Raw genomic sequence first — 15,812 nt, forward strand, 5'->3', positions numbered from 1 at the left:
GTTTTATTATAAAATAAAAACAAAAAGCACACTAACATCATTGAAAGCGACTACGACCCTTTCTCTACGCTCGTCGCTTACTTGCTCAGGTCGCTTGGCTCGCGACTGCTTGCGTCGTAGCGTTTCGAAGCTATCCAGCAAGTCCGGCTCGTATTTCCTCCTCATTGTGGAGTTCCAGTGGTTTTTTATTGCATTGTCTGTCCTGGAATTATAAAAATTAAATAACTACCACACTACTAGTAGAGTTCCATAATATGAAAATACATATAAATAACATACCTAAACCGGTCCTCTAATTATTGTCAGATTTTAGTTGACTTTTGATCTTATATTTTGAACTGTGTGATAGGGTTCAGTTCAGGTCTGGTATAAAAGGAATGAATTCTGGTAATATTTACAAGTGTTACGATTGCCGCATTGGCAATGCGTTGCATTGTAGACAGTAGTCAACATTTACTGAGGATGCCCTAGTATTGAAACGTGCTTGGAGTGTGACTAGGGGCATCTCTGTGGTAGTGGTGCGTATTATCCTATTCAAATACTAACAGGCAAAACTTGACACATACCACATTCAACGAATTTAAGAAAGCAGTAAGAAGCAAGGGTCACGCCATCTATGTTAGCATTTGAATATGACTGTATTGCTAGTTTTTCTTGCATGAATAATAATAGTTAAGACTGGGGGAGTGACGAGCGGTTCATAGTGCATGCTGCATATTGTGGCATACAAAATATTTAGCGCATTATAGCAAGAAAATCTAGTTAATTATGTGTCACTAGCGGACTTCGTCCGCGTGGACTACACTAATTTCAAACCCCTATTTTACCCCCTTAGGGGTTGTATTTTCAAAAATCCTTTCTTAGCGGATGTTTAAGTCATAATAGCTATCTGATGCCAAATTTTAAGCCCAATCCGTCCAGTAGTTTGAGCTGTGCGTTGATAGATCTGTCCGTAAGTCAGTCAGTCAGATTTTCTGTTTATATATGTAATGAACTTTCGCTAGTGACGCCATTCTTCTATCTGACCTGATATATTCAAAATAGCTTTAAATTACAAGTTATTCTCAGTTGCTTTTTACCTGCCCGGCAGTAGTTTGGCAATCCTGGCCCACTGGTTCCCTAATTGTTTGTGCGCTTGGTATATGATTCTGTCTTCCTGATCCGTCCACGCAGTTTTCTTTATCGACGGATTTAAATGATTGTGCCATCGCTCCCTGAAAAGAAGCATAGAACTTTCTTGTATATTCTACAATCCCTTACCAAATTGCTGAGATCATTTTTATCCAAGCTGATATTATAAATGCAAGTGTGTCTGTCTGTTTGCAACCTTATCCGGCTGATTTCCAAACAATTTGGTACTTAATAGAGGTCCGTAGCATGCATTCCGGGGACGGGCAGGCTACTTTATATCCCAGAAAATTAAAGAGTTCCCACGAGATTTTTAAAAACCTAAAAACCACGCGGCCGTCCAGTTTTTATATTAATTGGAAAACTAATTATAAGATACTAGCTTACAATACAAATTTCAAACTCCCTGAGGGGTTGAATTTTCAAAAATCCTTTCTTAGCGGATGCCTACGTCATTGCGTTGATAGACCAGTCAGTCAGTCAGTCAGATTTTCTTTTTATTTAAATAGATATCTATCTCTACTGAGAATTACAATTCGTTTTATTTAAAAAATATTGTTTAGCTGCAAACCTCTGCGGTATTTTTGGACAATATTCTGAATATGTTGAGAGAATTATAACTTAAGGAGAAAAATAGCTGAAAATAATTACCTGCACTGTTTTCCTATCCTGCCTTTGAGGTGCCTCGCGATTAGGGTCCATTTCTTTGGACCGTACTTAGTAACTAACTCTGTGACTTTCTCGTCCTCCTGGAACAACAAAACGAAGAGTCTTTAAATAATTTATTATAAAATCTTAAATTCTGCGTGGATTTTATAGGTATGCGTGTCTCTGATTTTTGTATTTGAGTATTAAATACTTAATTGGTCATGATATTGCCTTAACGGAAGATATGTCGTTCCAGATGGCTCTAAACGACGAATTTGTGTAAAATTATGACTATCGAAAACAAGACATTTTGCACGATAAATCATAAACTATCTACTATGCATAAAAATAAATAAAAACCTATTTTAGAATGTAACGGTAAAGCCCTTTCATATGATACCTAATTACTTTGAAAATTGAGAATACCTACTAATATTTTTTCATGAACACATTTTAATTATTCTTTGTGATGTAACCACATATTCAAAGTTTTCGGATTTATTCCTTTACTTGTGCTATACGAATTACGACCTACCTACCAACCGAATTTCATGATTCTAGGTCAACGGGAAGTACTCTATAAGTTTTCTTGACACACGACGGACAGACAGACATACAGATCCTATAAGGGTGGTGGTCCTATAAGGGTTCCTTTTTTCCTATTGAGGTACGGAACCCTAAAAACATGCGTTATATCAGTTTTTACTACAATATCAAGTTCACATGATACAAACAATTTAAAAAACAATATTTCAATTAACGCAGTCATGCTCTTGTTTTTTACGGCCAACATACAAGTAAGTTCCACGTGATCTCTCAAACTAAAAGTATCATTATAAGATTATCAATGACCAATATGATTGCAAAAAGCAATCAAAAAAAGTACAAAAGAAGTGATGAACAAAACATGTGAATCGTTACTTCTCAAGGTAATCTGGTGTTTGAAAAAATTCGAATAACATCGTTGGATCAGCTGTGAGTGGTAGAGAGACAGCCAGTGCGTGCCAGACCTTCGTTATTTTATAAAAGCTGAATCTTTCTCTGCGTATTGTCTCCAATACAGGGAGGGACGATCAGTGACCAGACACCCTTAAACTCAAACAATCTTTCCTGCCTATATTGGGGTTTCTTTTTCTGAAAGTTTCTTTGCGTATTGGACAAAACTTACAACTTTTATAAAACAACAAAGGTCTGGCACGCGCTGGCTCTTAGTCTTATAAAAAAAAAACTCGTCACACGACAATATTTATGATTATTAAGTTAATAAAGATGTTATTGATCTTAAGGCTCAACGCTGAATGACTTTGTCTTTGATATTTAAGGTCTAAATTGGTATTAATAGAGTTTATTACACTTTTAGTCATGATGCAAATTAGTTTTGATCCTTTGGATTGTCTAGTCATCATCATCATCATCTTCATCAACCGATAGACATCCACTGCTGGACATAGGTCTCTTGTAGGGACTTCCACACGCTACGGTCTTGCGCCCCCTGAATCCAGCGGCTCCCTTGTCTAGTATTTTGAATTATGTAGGCAAGAGAGCACTAAAAAAATCATTTAATAGTCCCATACTAAAACTGCTCCAACAATTCGTCATGCCTATTATAAAATACACGTGTTCTGTTACTAGAAGCGTAGGCATATGGGAAAAATAACTCCTTTGTAAAACCACATCCATATTATGTAGTTCTATAGTTTGTAACTAATTGCGTCCTTGAGATGCCGTCATATTATACTAAACTTTATAGTCTTGTTATCTTGTAGCACTTGAGAATGTTAACAAGATTATATTCAGAAGATTAACAATGTGATATGATATGTGGGCTATGTCTGACATGTTAAGAATTAATATTTTCTATAGTGGTATATATTATTATGACAAAGTGCTTAAATATCGAGAATAAACATGGCTGAGACAAAAGGATTAGGTGATTTTCCGTTGAGTTGGGGAGCTCAAAAAATTACCTAAGACGGCGACAGAAGCAATGATTTCGTTTGTTTTTGAATAAAATATAACTGGTTTGGAAATAATTGCAAAGAACGTGTAATCTTCAGATAAAAATGTGCAGCCATGATACCTAAAGTCAAATCCATACTTCCAAACTAATATTATAAATGCGAAAGTGCGTCCGTCTGTCTGTCTGGTAGCTTTTCACGGCCTATCCGTTTAACCGATTTAGATAAGATTCGGCATAGAGATAATTTACAACGCGCGGAAGGACATAGGCTACTTTTGATCCCGGAAAATCAAAGATTTCCACGCGGACGAAGTCGCAGGCATCGTCTAGTCGTTGATATTAGCCTTAATTATTGTCATCGTCATCATCCGATAGACGTCCACAGCTGGACATAGGTCTTGTCTTCTGCTGACTTTCACACGCCACGGTCTCCGCCTGAATCCAGCGCGGAGGCTACGTGTGACTCGTTTGATGTCGTCTGTCCACCTAGTGGGGGGTCTTCCGACTTAATCGTAAATGAATCTACGGGACATACAAATTGTCTCAAGTTTCAATTTATAATCATCTACAAAGTCATACTAACGTCTGGTACAAATCGATTAAGGATAGGACTACCATATTAAACATACTAAGATTTCTGGCCCCATTTATAGAAATGTCGTCCATAGGGACGACTCAAGTTTTAGAAAACAATGCTAATGTAACACTGCGAGAGTAACAAGAGAACCGAAAATGATCTGAAAGTACTGAAAATAATGTAGGTACACCAACCTTTAGAAGGAGATAGTGGATTTGTAGAGCATTGTCTCTGTCGTCGAGACCGAGAAAACATCACATAGGTATGAGTGACAGAGACAACGCTCTAACGCCGAAATCTCTTTCTAAAGGTCGATGTACTTACAATATTTCCTGCCGGCTACTGTACTTGCTTTTTACTACATGTAAAACCACAAATTAGGTCTCTATATTATTTCTTCTGTTAGGTACCATAATAATTTATCTCACTACTTAAAAGTTGATAATAAAAGAGGATAATTTTAAGGTATATGTCCCGGAAACAAACAACTAATCATGGAAACCCTAGCCAAGGATCATTTCTAGGGTACATACGGATAGAAAAAAATCAAGGTCACAGACGATGTCACCGTCTAAACGCGTCCAGGCAAACATATCGTCATATGTTTACTTAGGTCTTCAAGTGATCCTGTTTAAATTAATGTTTTTATTGCGTGTGAATGAAGCTTTTAATGGGCAAGGCGTTTTGTTTTCGCAGCTGGCAGATTAGTCACAGACTGGAGAATGCCTTAACACTATTTTTAAAACAAGCCAACTAGCAGAGACCTAGCCAGAGAATAGAGACCATCACAAAAGGCAAAACTGCTCAGATACCCGCCTTCTAATTTTGAAGTTTGATGTTTTGAATGTTTAGCCTAAATATTAGCTTTTTAGGGTTCCGTACCTCAAAAGGAAAAACGGAACCCTTATATGATCACTTTGTTGTCTATCTGTCTGTCTGTCTGTCTGTCCGTCTGTCTGTCAAAAAACCTACAGGGTACTTCCCGTTGACCTAGAATCATGAAATTTGGCAGGTAGGTAGATCTTATAGCTGACATTTGGAGAAAAATCTGAAAACCGTGAATTTAGGGTTAGATCACACAAAAAAAATTAAATTGTGGTCATGAACTAATAGTTAGTATTTTCAACTTTTGAAGTGAGTGACTATATCAAGTGGGGTATCATTTGAAAGGTCTTCACCTGTACATTCTAAAACAGATTTTTATTTATTTTTATGCATCATAGTTTTTGAATTATCGTGCAAAATGTCGAAAAAATACGACTGTAGTACGGAGCCCTCATTGCGCGAGCCTGACTCGCACTTGGCCGGTTTTTCTTTGAATATTTTTGGTACAAATAAAAAATAAAATAAATAAGTTTATTTACTATATTGGGAATAGATAGTGATTGAATAGGTCATTTAAACTAATAGAAAACGGAGATTAGCTGCTGTAGATGTATTTTTCTGCATAATGTCGCACGTTTTATAATTTAGTAGATTTAGCTCATATTATCCTAGACGGGGAAGTTCATAATAGTGCTTAGTGATTATATTTCTGCTGACACAAATTTTATTCTAAAATAAACTTTGCTCTCATAAAATCTTATCAGTATTCTTGTATTTTATTCGAGACCACCTAAGAGAGTTATAATCTATCCATTCATACATGAACAATACAAAATGAATCTCTATGGTCTTGAAAAAAGAGTGTTAATTCTAGTCATTAAGTTTACAAATTTTTATATCCGTTCGATGTCAACACATTTAGGGTGCGTCCACATCTGGCGAATGTGCCGCGAATGTGCAGCTCGCGAGCCGTTTGCGAGCTGCCCGCGAGCTGCACGCGTGCAGTCACGGCAATGGTTTGGTGCGCCTCTAGCGCAACTCATGCAAGGCTCGTAAAAGGCGAGCGCGCGGCGCGCGATCTGCGCGCACTCAATTCTCGCGCTTACAGTTCCGTTTACTGGCTCAGTACTTCCGAAGATGTCGGACGACACTAGTGCTTTTAATATAATTGCTGCATCATTAGCTATTATATTACTGATAAAAAGGAAAAAAAAGAGACAACGGCGTTGGTGGCAAAATCCTATTTTTAAAAGAAAACAGAATATAGTAGCGGAGTTGAAAAGCCATCAATTAAGCGGACACTATGCCAATTTTTTAAAATTGTCACCAGAATTATATCAAAATCTTCTACATATGGTTAGTTTCAAGATTGCTAAAAAGGAAACGCATTTTAGGCTACCAATTTCAGTTGAAAATAAATTAAGTTTGACATTACGATTCTTGGCCACTGGAGATTCCTACACAAGCTTGCAGTACCTTTTTAGAATTTCTAAGCAAAGTATAAGTATTATTATTCCTGAAGTGTGTTTGGCGATTATCAAGTGTTTAAAGGAAAACGTACGTGTGAGTATTTTTCCAATTATTTTTATTTAAAAATCAAATAGCCTTTTTTATAAGCAACATATAAGTTTACGAAAAGAAAGTATTAATATTGAAACAAATCATCGAGGCTGTCATTCGTATCTTCTGTCGAATAATTACTTTCCTGACTGTGCGGTCTGGACGTAGAAGCACTTTGAGAATAAGTTGTATAACCTTGCACATCTGGTTGATAATTATAGTACCCAGAATCGGCTTTCATTATGACATCAAATATTGCCTTTTGAACCATATTTTTTGTTAAACGTGAATAAGATTCCATTTTGGCTCCAATAAAATTTATAAATGAATGTACTTCTTGTGACAACTTGGAATTATCGCTCAATTTTTCTGTAGCAGTCTTTAAAACTTGTAGGGCTTCAGTTACGATTTTATCATCCGTCGATTTTTTCTTTTTGGGCGGCGGAGGTTCAATAAAAGACAGGTTGCTTTCGGTGTCAGTATTTATTCCATCATCTTGTACCTGTTCCTCATCCACTTTATCTTGTTCTGTATCTGCTTGTTCCTGTAATAATGTTTTTATATTTATATTATTATTATTCAGGTGCCAAGGAGACCAGATATATGGCTAGAAGTGAGTAAAGGATTCGAAAATAAATGGCATTTGCCCCATTGCATTGGCGCAATAGACGGTAAACATATAGTCATACAGGCACCTCCGAAAAGTGGAACTGAATATCATAATTACAAATCTACTTTTAGTATTGTTCTGTTTGCACTGGTAGACTCAGATTATAAATTTATGTTTGCTGATGTTGGTTGCCAGGGGCGTATATCTGATGGAGGGATATTCAAAGATACAGAGTTCTACAAGATGATGCAAAATGGCACCTTAAATTTACCAAGCATTACCTTATAGGACTAAAGCGATACCCTACTTCTTTGTTGCTGACAGCGCTTTTGCTCTAGATAAACATGTGATGAAACCATACTCCGGTAACCACAGTAAAGGCACTCCGGAACGTATTTTTAACTATAGATTAAGCAGAGCTCGCAGAATTGTTGAAAGTGCATTTGGCATTGCATCATCCATTTTTAGGGTACTTAGAAAACCCATGATATTAAAACCAGAAGTTGCTGAAGTGGTCGTTATGAGTATTATTCACTTGCATAATTATTTGAAACTGAACGCCACCAATACTTATACTACTAATTCTAATATGTACATCAATCAATCCGTACCTAATTTCACATCTCTTTCAAATATTCAAACACCACAAATAAGATATTCCAGAGAAATAAACGAAATAAGAGATGAGATTGCTTCTTATTGTGTAAATGAAGGCCGTATTGCATTTCAAGATAAATATTGTTGATTTAATTACTTACAGTATTTAAACGTTTCCTTGGTTTATCCCGATCAGCTAAAAAGGAAAAAGCGTCGTAGGCAAACCATCTACTTTTGTAAGTCTCGGATGCACCTAAAAATATATGTAGAATAATATTAGTTACATAGTCAATTTAATTAATAAAATAAAACACAAAAAGTAACAAGTAGTTTTTACTCACCTTTCCCTGTCCCTTTACTTTTTTTACTTTTTCCTTTCTCTCTTCTAAAAGAAGATAAAAGACTTAACAGTTTGCTACGGCATTGTTCATAATCGCTTCCCATTATAGCACCTATTTCTTTCCACGCATCATTTTTTAGATTTTTTCTATAGTAATATTGATCTTTGGGATCCCACAAAACTGGAAATCTTTTATATGTTTCAATTAAGCGTAAACAATTATCCTCCGTCCACTCCATGACAACACGTACTTAGCCTCCAGTAATCAGAAACGAACTGAGCGGAGGGGTGCGGGCCGCGGGGCTTGAGGCGCGGGCGGAAGGAAGACGCGAGCCGCTAGCGCGCCGCCCGCTCGCTGATCGCGTACGGCGCATAGGTTGCGCGCGAACTGCGCGCGGGCGGCGCAGGAGCGGCTCACGAACAAAAATGCACGCGCGCAGCTCGCGGGCAGCTCGCAAACGGCTCGCGAGCTGCACATTCGCGGCACATTCGCCAGATGTGGACGCACCCTTAATATTATCACGAACTGATTTTACTATACCCACTATAATTATTATGAATTATATAATTTTTGTTGAAGCACTAACAAAAATTAAAACGATATGTATATTTATACCTAACGAAAAAATGCGTGCGAAATGTTTAATTGTTTATCTTTGTACAAATACGAAAATATTTTTGAATGACGCTTTACTTTAAATCGTTTTTAAATTGCATACATTTTCTTTAAATAGGTCAGGTAAGTAACCTGCATTAATATGAATTTTGTTTTCGATTTTTAACATTAGTTATTGATTGTGCCAGTCACGTAACTTACCACTTGCTCACTTATTTGAACCATAATGTCTCCGGTTCTATACATTTACTATGCAAAACATGATTGAAAGCAATGAACGCCCAAAAATATTAAGCTTTATCTATTCGCCAAATCACAAAGTAGACCTACGTAAACGCACATATTCGTTTAATCTGTCCTCCGCATAATATAATTGTCAAATGGCAGTAAAATCCAGCGTAAACAATTTTGATTAAAATTCCTAGTGCGTGCTCCTAGACAATGGATTCATTCATGAAATCTTAGAACTGTTACAAGAATGCTAAGTTCTGTTACTTAAGTGTTCAATAATACACCTAGGCGCCAATTTTAGTTGTGTCAGAATAATCACATTTTTGCTATAAATCGTTACAGTACAGTCAAATTTTTACATAATAATAAACAAATCGTCTAAGTAATTTCTCTAGCGCCTTAGGGCGTCTAGCTAGTTTACTCAAGCTATCTTTTATACTTTGTCAATTCATCAAGTTTTTCAAACAGAATTATGGTGATTTTCTGTTTCTAAGATTTCTCATAGTCTGGATACAGCATAATGATAATTTAAACTAGTTATTCATCTCTGCAGTAACCAGATATTTAGAATTTAGATAACGAATAAAACTGCAATGATGTCATATCTATAATAATTTATACATAAAATAATTTGATTCTGAAATCTGAAAACTCGAGCTTACTTTCAGCAGATCCAAATCATTATCTCTCTAAAATATAAATGGTGATCTATCTTGACCACTGCAAATTGCAACTGCAGAGTGCTAATTTCATAATGTTGCATTTAGCTTTAGTTTCCTTTGCATCTAACGAACAATAACAACATAAGTGACGGTATGAATGAAAGGTGTAACATTCAACGAGCGTGCAAGTTACTGACCTATGACGCATCTTCCTTGCACTGTTAGACTCAATGGCGTGCGTGCGTGAATGGAGAGATGCGATAAATCTACACTAACGCGGCAAATTACTAATGCTAATATTATAAATGCGAACGTGTTTGGTTTTTGTTTTTTAGTTTGTCCTTCAATCACGTCACAAGGAGTAGTCGACGTGATTTTTCGCATGGATACCTACTGCCGCTAAATAGATTGAATATGTATGTATAGTACGCGACAGATGAGATCGAGATGGCAATCGGCGTATGAGGCGGGGGACGCCTCAACCACTCGCATGTCACCCGCACCGGGTTAGCACGGGGGCTGTGCGGGTGTGCGGGGCGTTTCCTTCCCAATTGCCATCTCGACCTGTCGCGGACTAAAGTTAAGGACCAGGGAGAATGATAGACTACTTTATGTATTATCCAAATGTAAAAACAAAGAGTTCTCCCAGGTTTTAAAAAACTTAGACCGCAGCGTTGAAGATTCAGGAGGCGCAAGACCGTGGCGAGTGGAAGTCCCTACAAGAGTGGCATCTATCTGTTGATAACGACATTTTGCACCCACCTCCTTGGTCCAAGGGCCTTTGACTAGATCAGGGTTGACGACCTTCGTCCACCGCTGCTGGCACTGGACGTCGGACCGGTCGGAGAACTGCGCCGATATCATCTCCCAGTTCTCATTGTATATCCTTACGTAATTCTTGAGTCTTTTGTCCTGAAACAGAATACATCCTTTGTTACTCATTTGGTCCGGGGACAAATCTAGCGGAAAAAGTGTCCAGAAATGTTCTTGGGCACCATACTAACCCGGCTAGGTTAGTATGGTGCTCAAACATTTTAAGAGGAAGACTGGGCCCGGATTTCGAATCTAAACACGAATTGGTGTTAATTCTACTTGACACACTGGCAATTTCAAGTTCTTGACCCAAAAGATAATCTTAAGGCCCAAGACATGGGTCGGTTTTTCACAATTTGTAAACTAATGCGACAAAGTAGACTTATGGCATTCAAGTGAGTTAGACGTGAGCTACTCACAAATTAGTCACTATTTTGACTAATTTCTTAAACTGGACACTTTCAAGTAAAGATTTTTATATAAACCTATGAAGATGATATTGCTAGGGGTGAAATTTGAATGTTATAATTCTGCTTTGTTGCATTAGTTTACAAATTGTGAAAAACCAAATTAAATTTGAATTTCGAGTAGAAAAATTAATTTTTATTGTGTCTCCTCCATCATCAATTTTATTCATAGTGAAGTATACTTTAGATAAAACTATACACAATATGGTCTCTATCAATGCCACGTTAACAATAGACATGTGCTTCTGATTGATAATGTTGCATTAATATACGGACACTAATAGCTAATTTTTCAATGAAGTTTGCCTCTTCAGGTATAATGCTTGAAATTCTCTATCTACTTCCTATAAAAATATCATACGAACTTAATTTGTACTTGCTAAAATCATCTTTTGGTAAGAAAATAATTAACTAAATATCTATGTAGGTACATTATTATACAAAAGATTCCTGTCAAAACTCTTTCAATTGATTTAATTTGGAGTTCGGATTGGATCTGTTTCGATCCTAGAATAATAGGGGGATTCCAACATCAATGGTTTCGATAATACAGTTAATCTTACCTCATCTTTCGACCACCTCCCCCTATTGATATTCTTCCTCGTCCCAGAGCTTTTGGTTGTAATCGGTACATCTTCGTATACCGTCGAGTCCTCTGAATATTCGCTCGACTCTGACTCATAGCCGCTACGTCTGTAGACAATTAAAATTATACTTTTAGATCGAGTTACACCTTTACCCTACAGGTGTGTTACGGTCAATAGAGATATCAAATATACGGTCAATATGGGGACATGAAAAGAGCCTCCCTGCGTGGTGCTTAGTTTTATACCGATCACAAGCACCCGGCGTCCCTGGAAGCAGTCTTTTCACCACGATGGCTACCCTTAAGACTTATCGCAGTTGCGGCTTTTTGGATCCGTGTTTGAGGTGACCGTGACTCGAGAAGAAGAAGAAGAATAGAGATATCAGTGACGTTAGAATAGGATAACCGAAAGGGGCTGGGGACGAAACTGGTGTCCGACTACTTTAAATAACGTCGTTCTTTGAAATACAATTACTCTTCCTTTTTCTGAGACCTTGGTTAGGGGTAAAATAACTATACATTTTGAAAATTGAGACAGTGAAGAAAACAGTGTTGCTTATAATACAAGTAGCTATTAGTAATATGACTATTGCCCTATAAAGATTTAAAAGTAATGCCCTCAACCAAAAAAAATTTTTTTCACTAGGGACTTCGTAAAAGCTTGTTGAAGCACAGGTATTTACCGGCGATACTTCGTAAATCCTGGCGCCATTCATACAATTGTAGATACAGAACAAAATTCCCAGAAGACCGGCATATCCATGTCGGCCTTTAACTTGTTTATAGTGCACATAATTTTAGTTCTTATTTACTCAAGCATAAAGACTGTAAGTGCGTGTGGACTGTAGAGACGTAGATAAGCATTCCTTTGATAGCAAGAAACGAGTTTCAGTATGTAGGAAAAATAATTCCGGTTTTAATGTCTATAACTCTCAATTCGGTCCATACTTTCGATGAGGTAAGAATGGTTTATAAATAAGATAAATTATGCACGCCGGCCGGCATCAGCTGATAGCAAACAAGTTTCTCATTCATTGCGAATACTGGGACGGGAAACGTCGGCAACATATGAATTGAGTCATCTAAGCAATTGTTGACGTTACACTTATATAAATATGTAATTACTATCAGCAACATATGAGTTTTATTTACTTAACTAAGAGTGCATCGCTGTCTATTACATATTTTGCAAATACCCGAATACCTACTACTTAAATATCTTCACCATTGAATAGCTTGAGTTCTATGTGAGAAATAATATAAACTTCTAAGGTTATTCTCAACCTCCCATGGCTGTTTATCATTAGTTCATGTCAGATATTTATTTCTAAGTCTTAAAGCTTGTTCTAAAAGTAGAGGCCATGGCGATAGACTTAATATCGCTGCTTAATATTATTTAGAATAGGTATGCTCATTGCTCGTTGGTCTGGCTACTTGCGTTACGCAAACGCCATAGACCAAAATGTGTATGAAGTAGGTAGGTATGCACCATGACAATTTCAGCTTTCTTCCACTCGTCCATATCAATCTCTGTTCAGAACTTTTGATAATATAGGTAACCCAATTTTAACTCATTGCTGTTAATAATCACATCACATTGTGTATTTTTTTAAAATCTAAATATATAAAAGGAAAAGGTGACTGACTGACTGACTGACTGATCTATCAACGCACAGCTCAAACTACTGGACGGATCAGGCTGAAATTTGGCATGCAGATAGCTATTATGACGTAGGCATCCGCTAAGAAAGGATTTTTGAAAATTTAACCCCTAAGAGGGTGAAATGGGGGTTTGAAATTTTTGTAGTCCACGCGGACGAAGTCGCGAGCATAAGCTAGCAATAAAACTTAAAGCTAGCCAGCCTTATCTGATTACTATAAACATCATGCCCGCGTAGAATGGTGCCAAGAAAACTGGCTGCATTTCCGCGCTGGACAGCCAGACTGATCCGTTGGGCAAAAGATGAGCCAGCCCTTCTGTCACCAGATGAGGCTATTGATTGCGGACAAGCATACTTGCACCGCTTGCCGTCATAAATTAATATCCTTTATCTTGTCTTGTGACAAAATGTGTGTACAATTTTATGTTTTTTTTTCATTATCCGTAGTGGATGAACTAGTAGATAGTTTTTGTATTAACTCGGGATCCTTCATTCCATGAATTTATAATAATTTGGTTCTTGTTTTGAATAACCGGTTAAACTTGTTAATGTGTTAGATAAGGATTTAAGATGAGGGCAATGAGGGCCTCAATAGAATGCCGATGTCTACTTTCCCAACCACGTTTTCCAATAGAATATGGATTTGGCTGGTCCCTTCCCTAATACGTTTTTATAATGCAAATTATTATTGATCTTGTTTTATTTAATTTTATTTCATTTCCCTTATTTATTTTCAACAAAAAAAGTTAACATTATTGGTTTCTTCGTGCTCGTAAGCGCTTGACGACTTGTCTGAGGACTTTTTCTGTGCCAATTTTTACAGATTTTTTAATTGCATGTTAGGTTTGCACTGGTCGTCAATCATGCTTAGAAAATGTTGAGGTCTAGTTTGGAGCGCGCTTGCGTATTCACTCTTGTTTTGAAGGTAATTAGGTTATACCTAGGTACTTGGCAGAAAACACGGACGCCGCAAACACGGTAATATTATCAAACCGCAAGGGCATTCCCGGTTCGTATCAGAAACATTGAGCAAAAATGTTTTGTGCGAGTTGATTGGATGTCGACCACATAAGGATGCCAAAGTTCACGGTTTCACGCTCTGTGGTACAATGATGCACATATTATGTAGTAGGTATGTACCTACTACTTCCTACACCACCGATGTCCTTGTCAATGGATTTCGTTTAACTCATGGCAGTAGCATCTTTGTGCCAAGCTTAGATATAAGCAAAATGTTTAGTATTGTTTTACTTATTACTGGTACCAAGTCCCAACCTCCATATCTATCTATTGACAGATATATAGTTATAAATTCTGGAGGTTGGTAGGTAAGTACTTCGCCGAAGTTTTTATATTCAGAATCTTTCACAGGAACCACATAGATAGATTACAGCTATAAACAAAGGGTACCATGAAATACCTACTGTATCATAAATTTCAGTGCATATGTACTCATAATATGATTAAATTTTATCACAGCCATGGAATGATGTCATTGTTAGGTAGGTATGAATATTTTCTACATTGAGGCCCGTACGCTCCCGAGTCAATAATAATCTCACAACCGGACCTCTTTTAGAACATATTTTTATTGATACCTACGTCTTTCGGTTTAATAAAAGCGTGGGATCCAAATATTTCAGTAATTGGTTAGATACGTAGCTGTTAGAACTTTGACCCTGATGACTGATCTCGTATAGCCACGGTGTCTTTGTCTTTGAAAATATCTCGCCCAATCATGTTAATTTCGAGTTTCCAATGTGACAAGTCTTAAATCTTCATCTGTAGATAGTTAAATACAGCTACTAGATAGGTACCCCTAAAATAGAATTACTTATTCTAATTCTATAGGTTTGTAAAATCGTTTTAACTTATTACTTAATGTAGGTATTCATTACTGATTATTTAACAGAATCACTATAAATTATAATATACCTATGTAGGTACCTACCAACCGAAAGTAGATAGGTAGGTAATATGATAATTATAATTGTATAGCCAAATTCATACGAATCCAATTAGATCTGGTAGGATCTCAGATGGTAAGTAAAGTATCTATTTACATCTTGCATTACGGATAACAATCATCAAGTTTTCATACTTTTAGATAACAATCAAAGCAATCAATACTCACTCATTTAACATCACGCTAAAATTATCCGAAAAAGAAACGCGATGCCGATTCATCAACCGCTAATAACTCCATTATCCACTTATATGCATTTTACACTAACATCAAAACACTCAGAAAAATATTATGTTCCCGCCAAGCCAAAACGCGTAACACACATTTTTACCACGCACACTCATTGGAGGACAGGACCAAACTATAGTGTATTGTTGAAAAATTTTATCCTTTTCTCACACTTTGAAGGGAAGCACTCACACACCCACACGGAACGCATACGCAGTACTAAATAAGGGTGAACTGCAAGGACTACAAAGACCCTGAAGGGACGTGGTGCGATGAAAAGGACAGCAAACGAGACACAAAGGAAAGAGAAGGATAGAAAAGTAGGTGCTGGATCATA

General features: G+C 37.0%; 2 protein-coding genes and 1 long non-coding RNA gene across 7 annotated transcripts in view; 1 reads left to right on the forward strand and 2 right to left on the reverse strand.

Moving 5' to 3' along the window:
* Positions 1-15,812, reverse strand: part of Myb (proto-oncogene like protein Myb) — a 63,674-nt gene that overhangs the window by 18,416 nt on the left and 29,446 nt on the right. For 3 of the 5 annotated variants that reach the window (XM_069499461.1, XM_069499458.1, XM_034970735.2), the window contains 5 exons: positions 11,598-11,727; positions 10,517-10,666; positions 1,780-1,877; positions 1,080-1,214; positions 37-202 (listed from right to left, as the gene is read on the reverse strand). In XM_069499461.1, the coding sequence (XP_069355562.1) occupies positions 37-202; positions 1,080-1,214; positions 1,780-1,877; positions 10,517-10,666; positions 11,598-11,727 (679 nt within the window). Of the gene's footprint in view, positions 1-36; positions 203-1,079; positions 1,215-1,779; positions 1,878-10,516; positions 10,667-11,597; positions 11,728-15,415; positions 15,671-15,812 lie in introns of those variants that run through there. The other 2 variants (XM_069499460.1, XM_069499459.1) reach the window with 2 other exon arrangements.
* Positions 6,077-8,073, forward strand: LOC138402547 (uncharacterized). The gene is made up of 2 exons (XM_069499560.1): positions 6,077-6,701; positions 7,282-8,073. Exons 1-2 carry the CDS (start codon positions 6,276-6,278, stop codon positions 7,594-7,596), a joined length of 741 nt encoding a protein of 246 aa, XP_069355661.1. The 5' UTR covers positions 6,077-6,275; the 3' UTR covers positions 7,597-8,073.
* On the reverse strand, positions 7,147-8,160 carry LOC138402548 (uncharacterized). The gene is made up of 2 exons (XR_011236917.1): positions 8,067-8,160; positions 7,147-7,242 (listed from the first exon to the last, which is right to left on the reverse strand). It is a non-coding gene; the product is annotated as an uncharacterized lncRNA (long non-coding RNA).

Source organism: Maniola hyperantus, chromosome 7 (assembly GCF_902806685.2).
Source record: "Maniola hyperantus chromosome 7, iAphHyp1.2, whole genome shotgun sequence".
Classification (NCBI taxonomy): domain Eukaryota; kingdom Metazoa; phylum Arthropoda; class Insecta; order Lepidoptera; family Nymphalidae; genus Maniola; species Maniola hyperantus.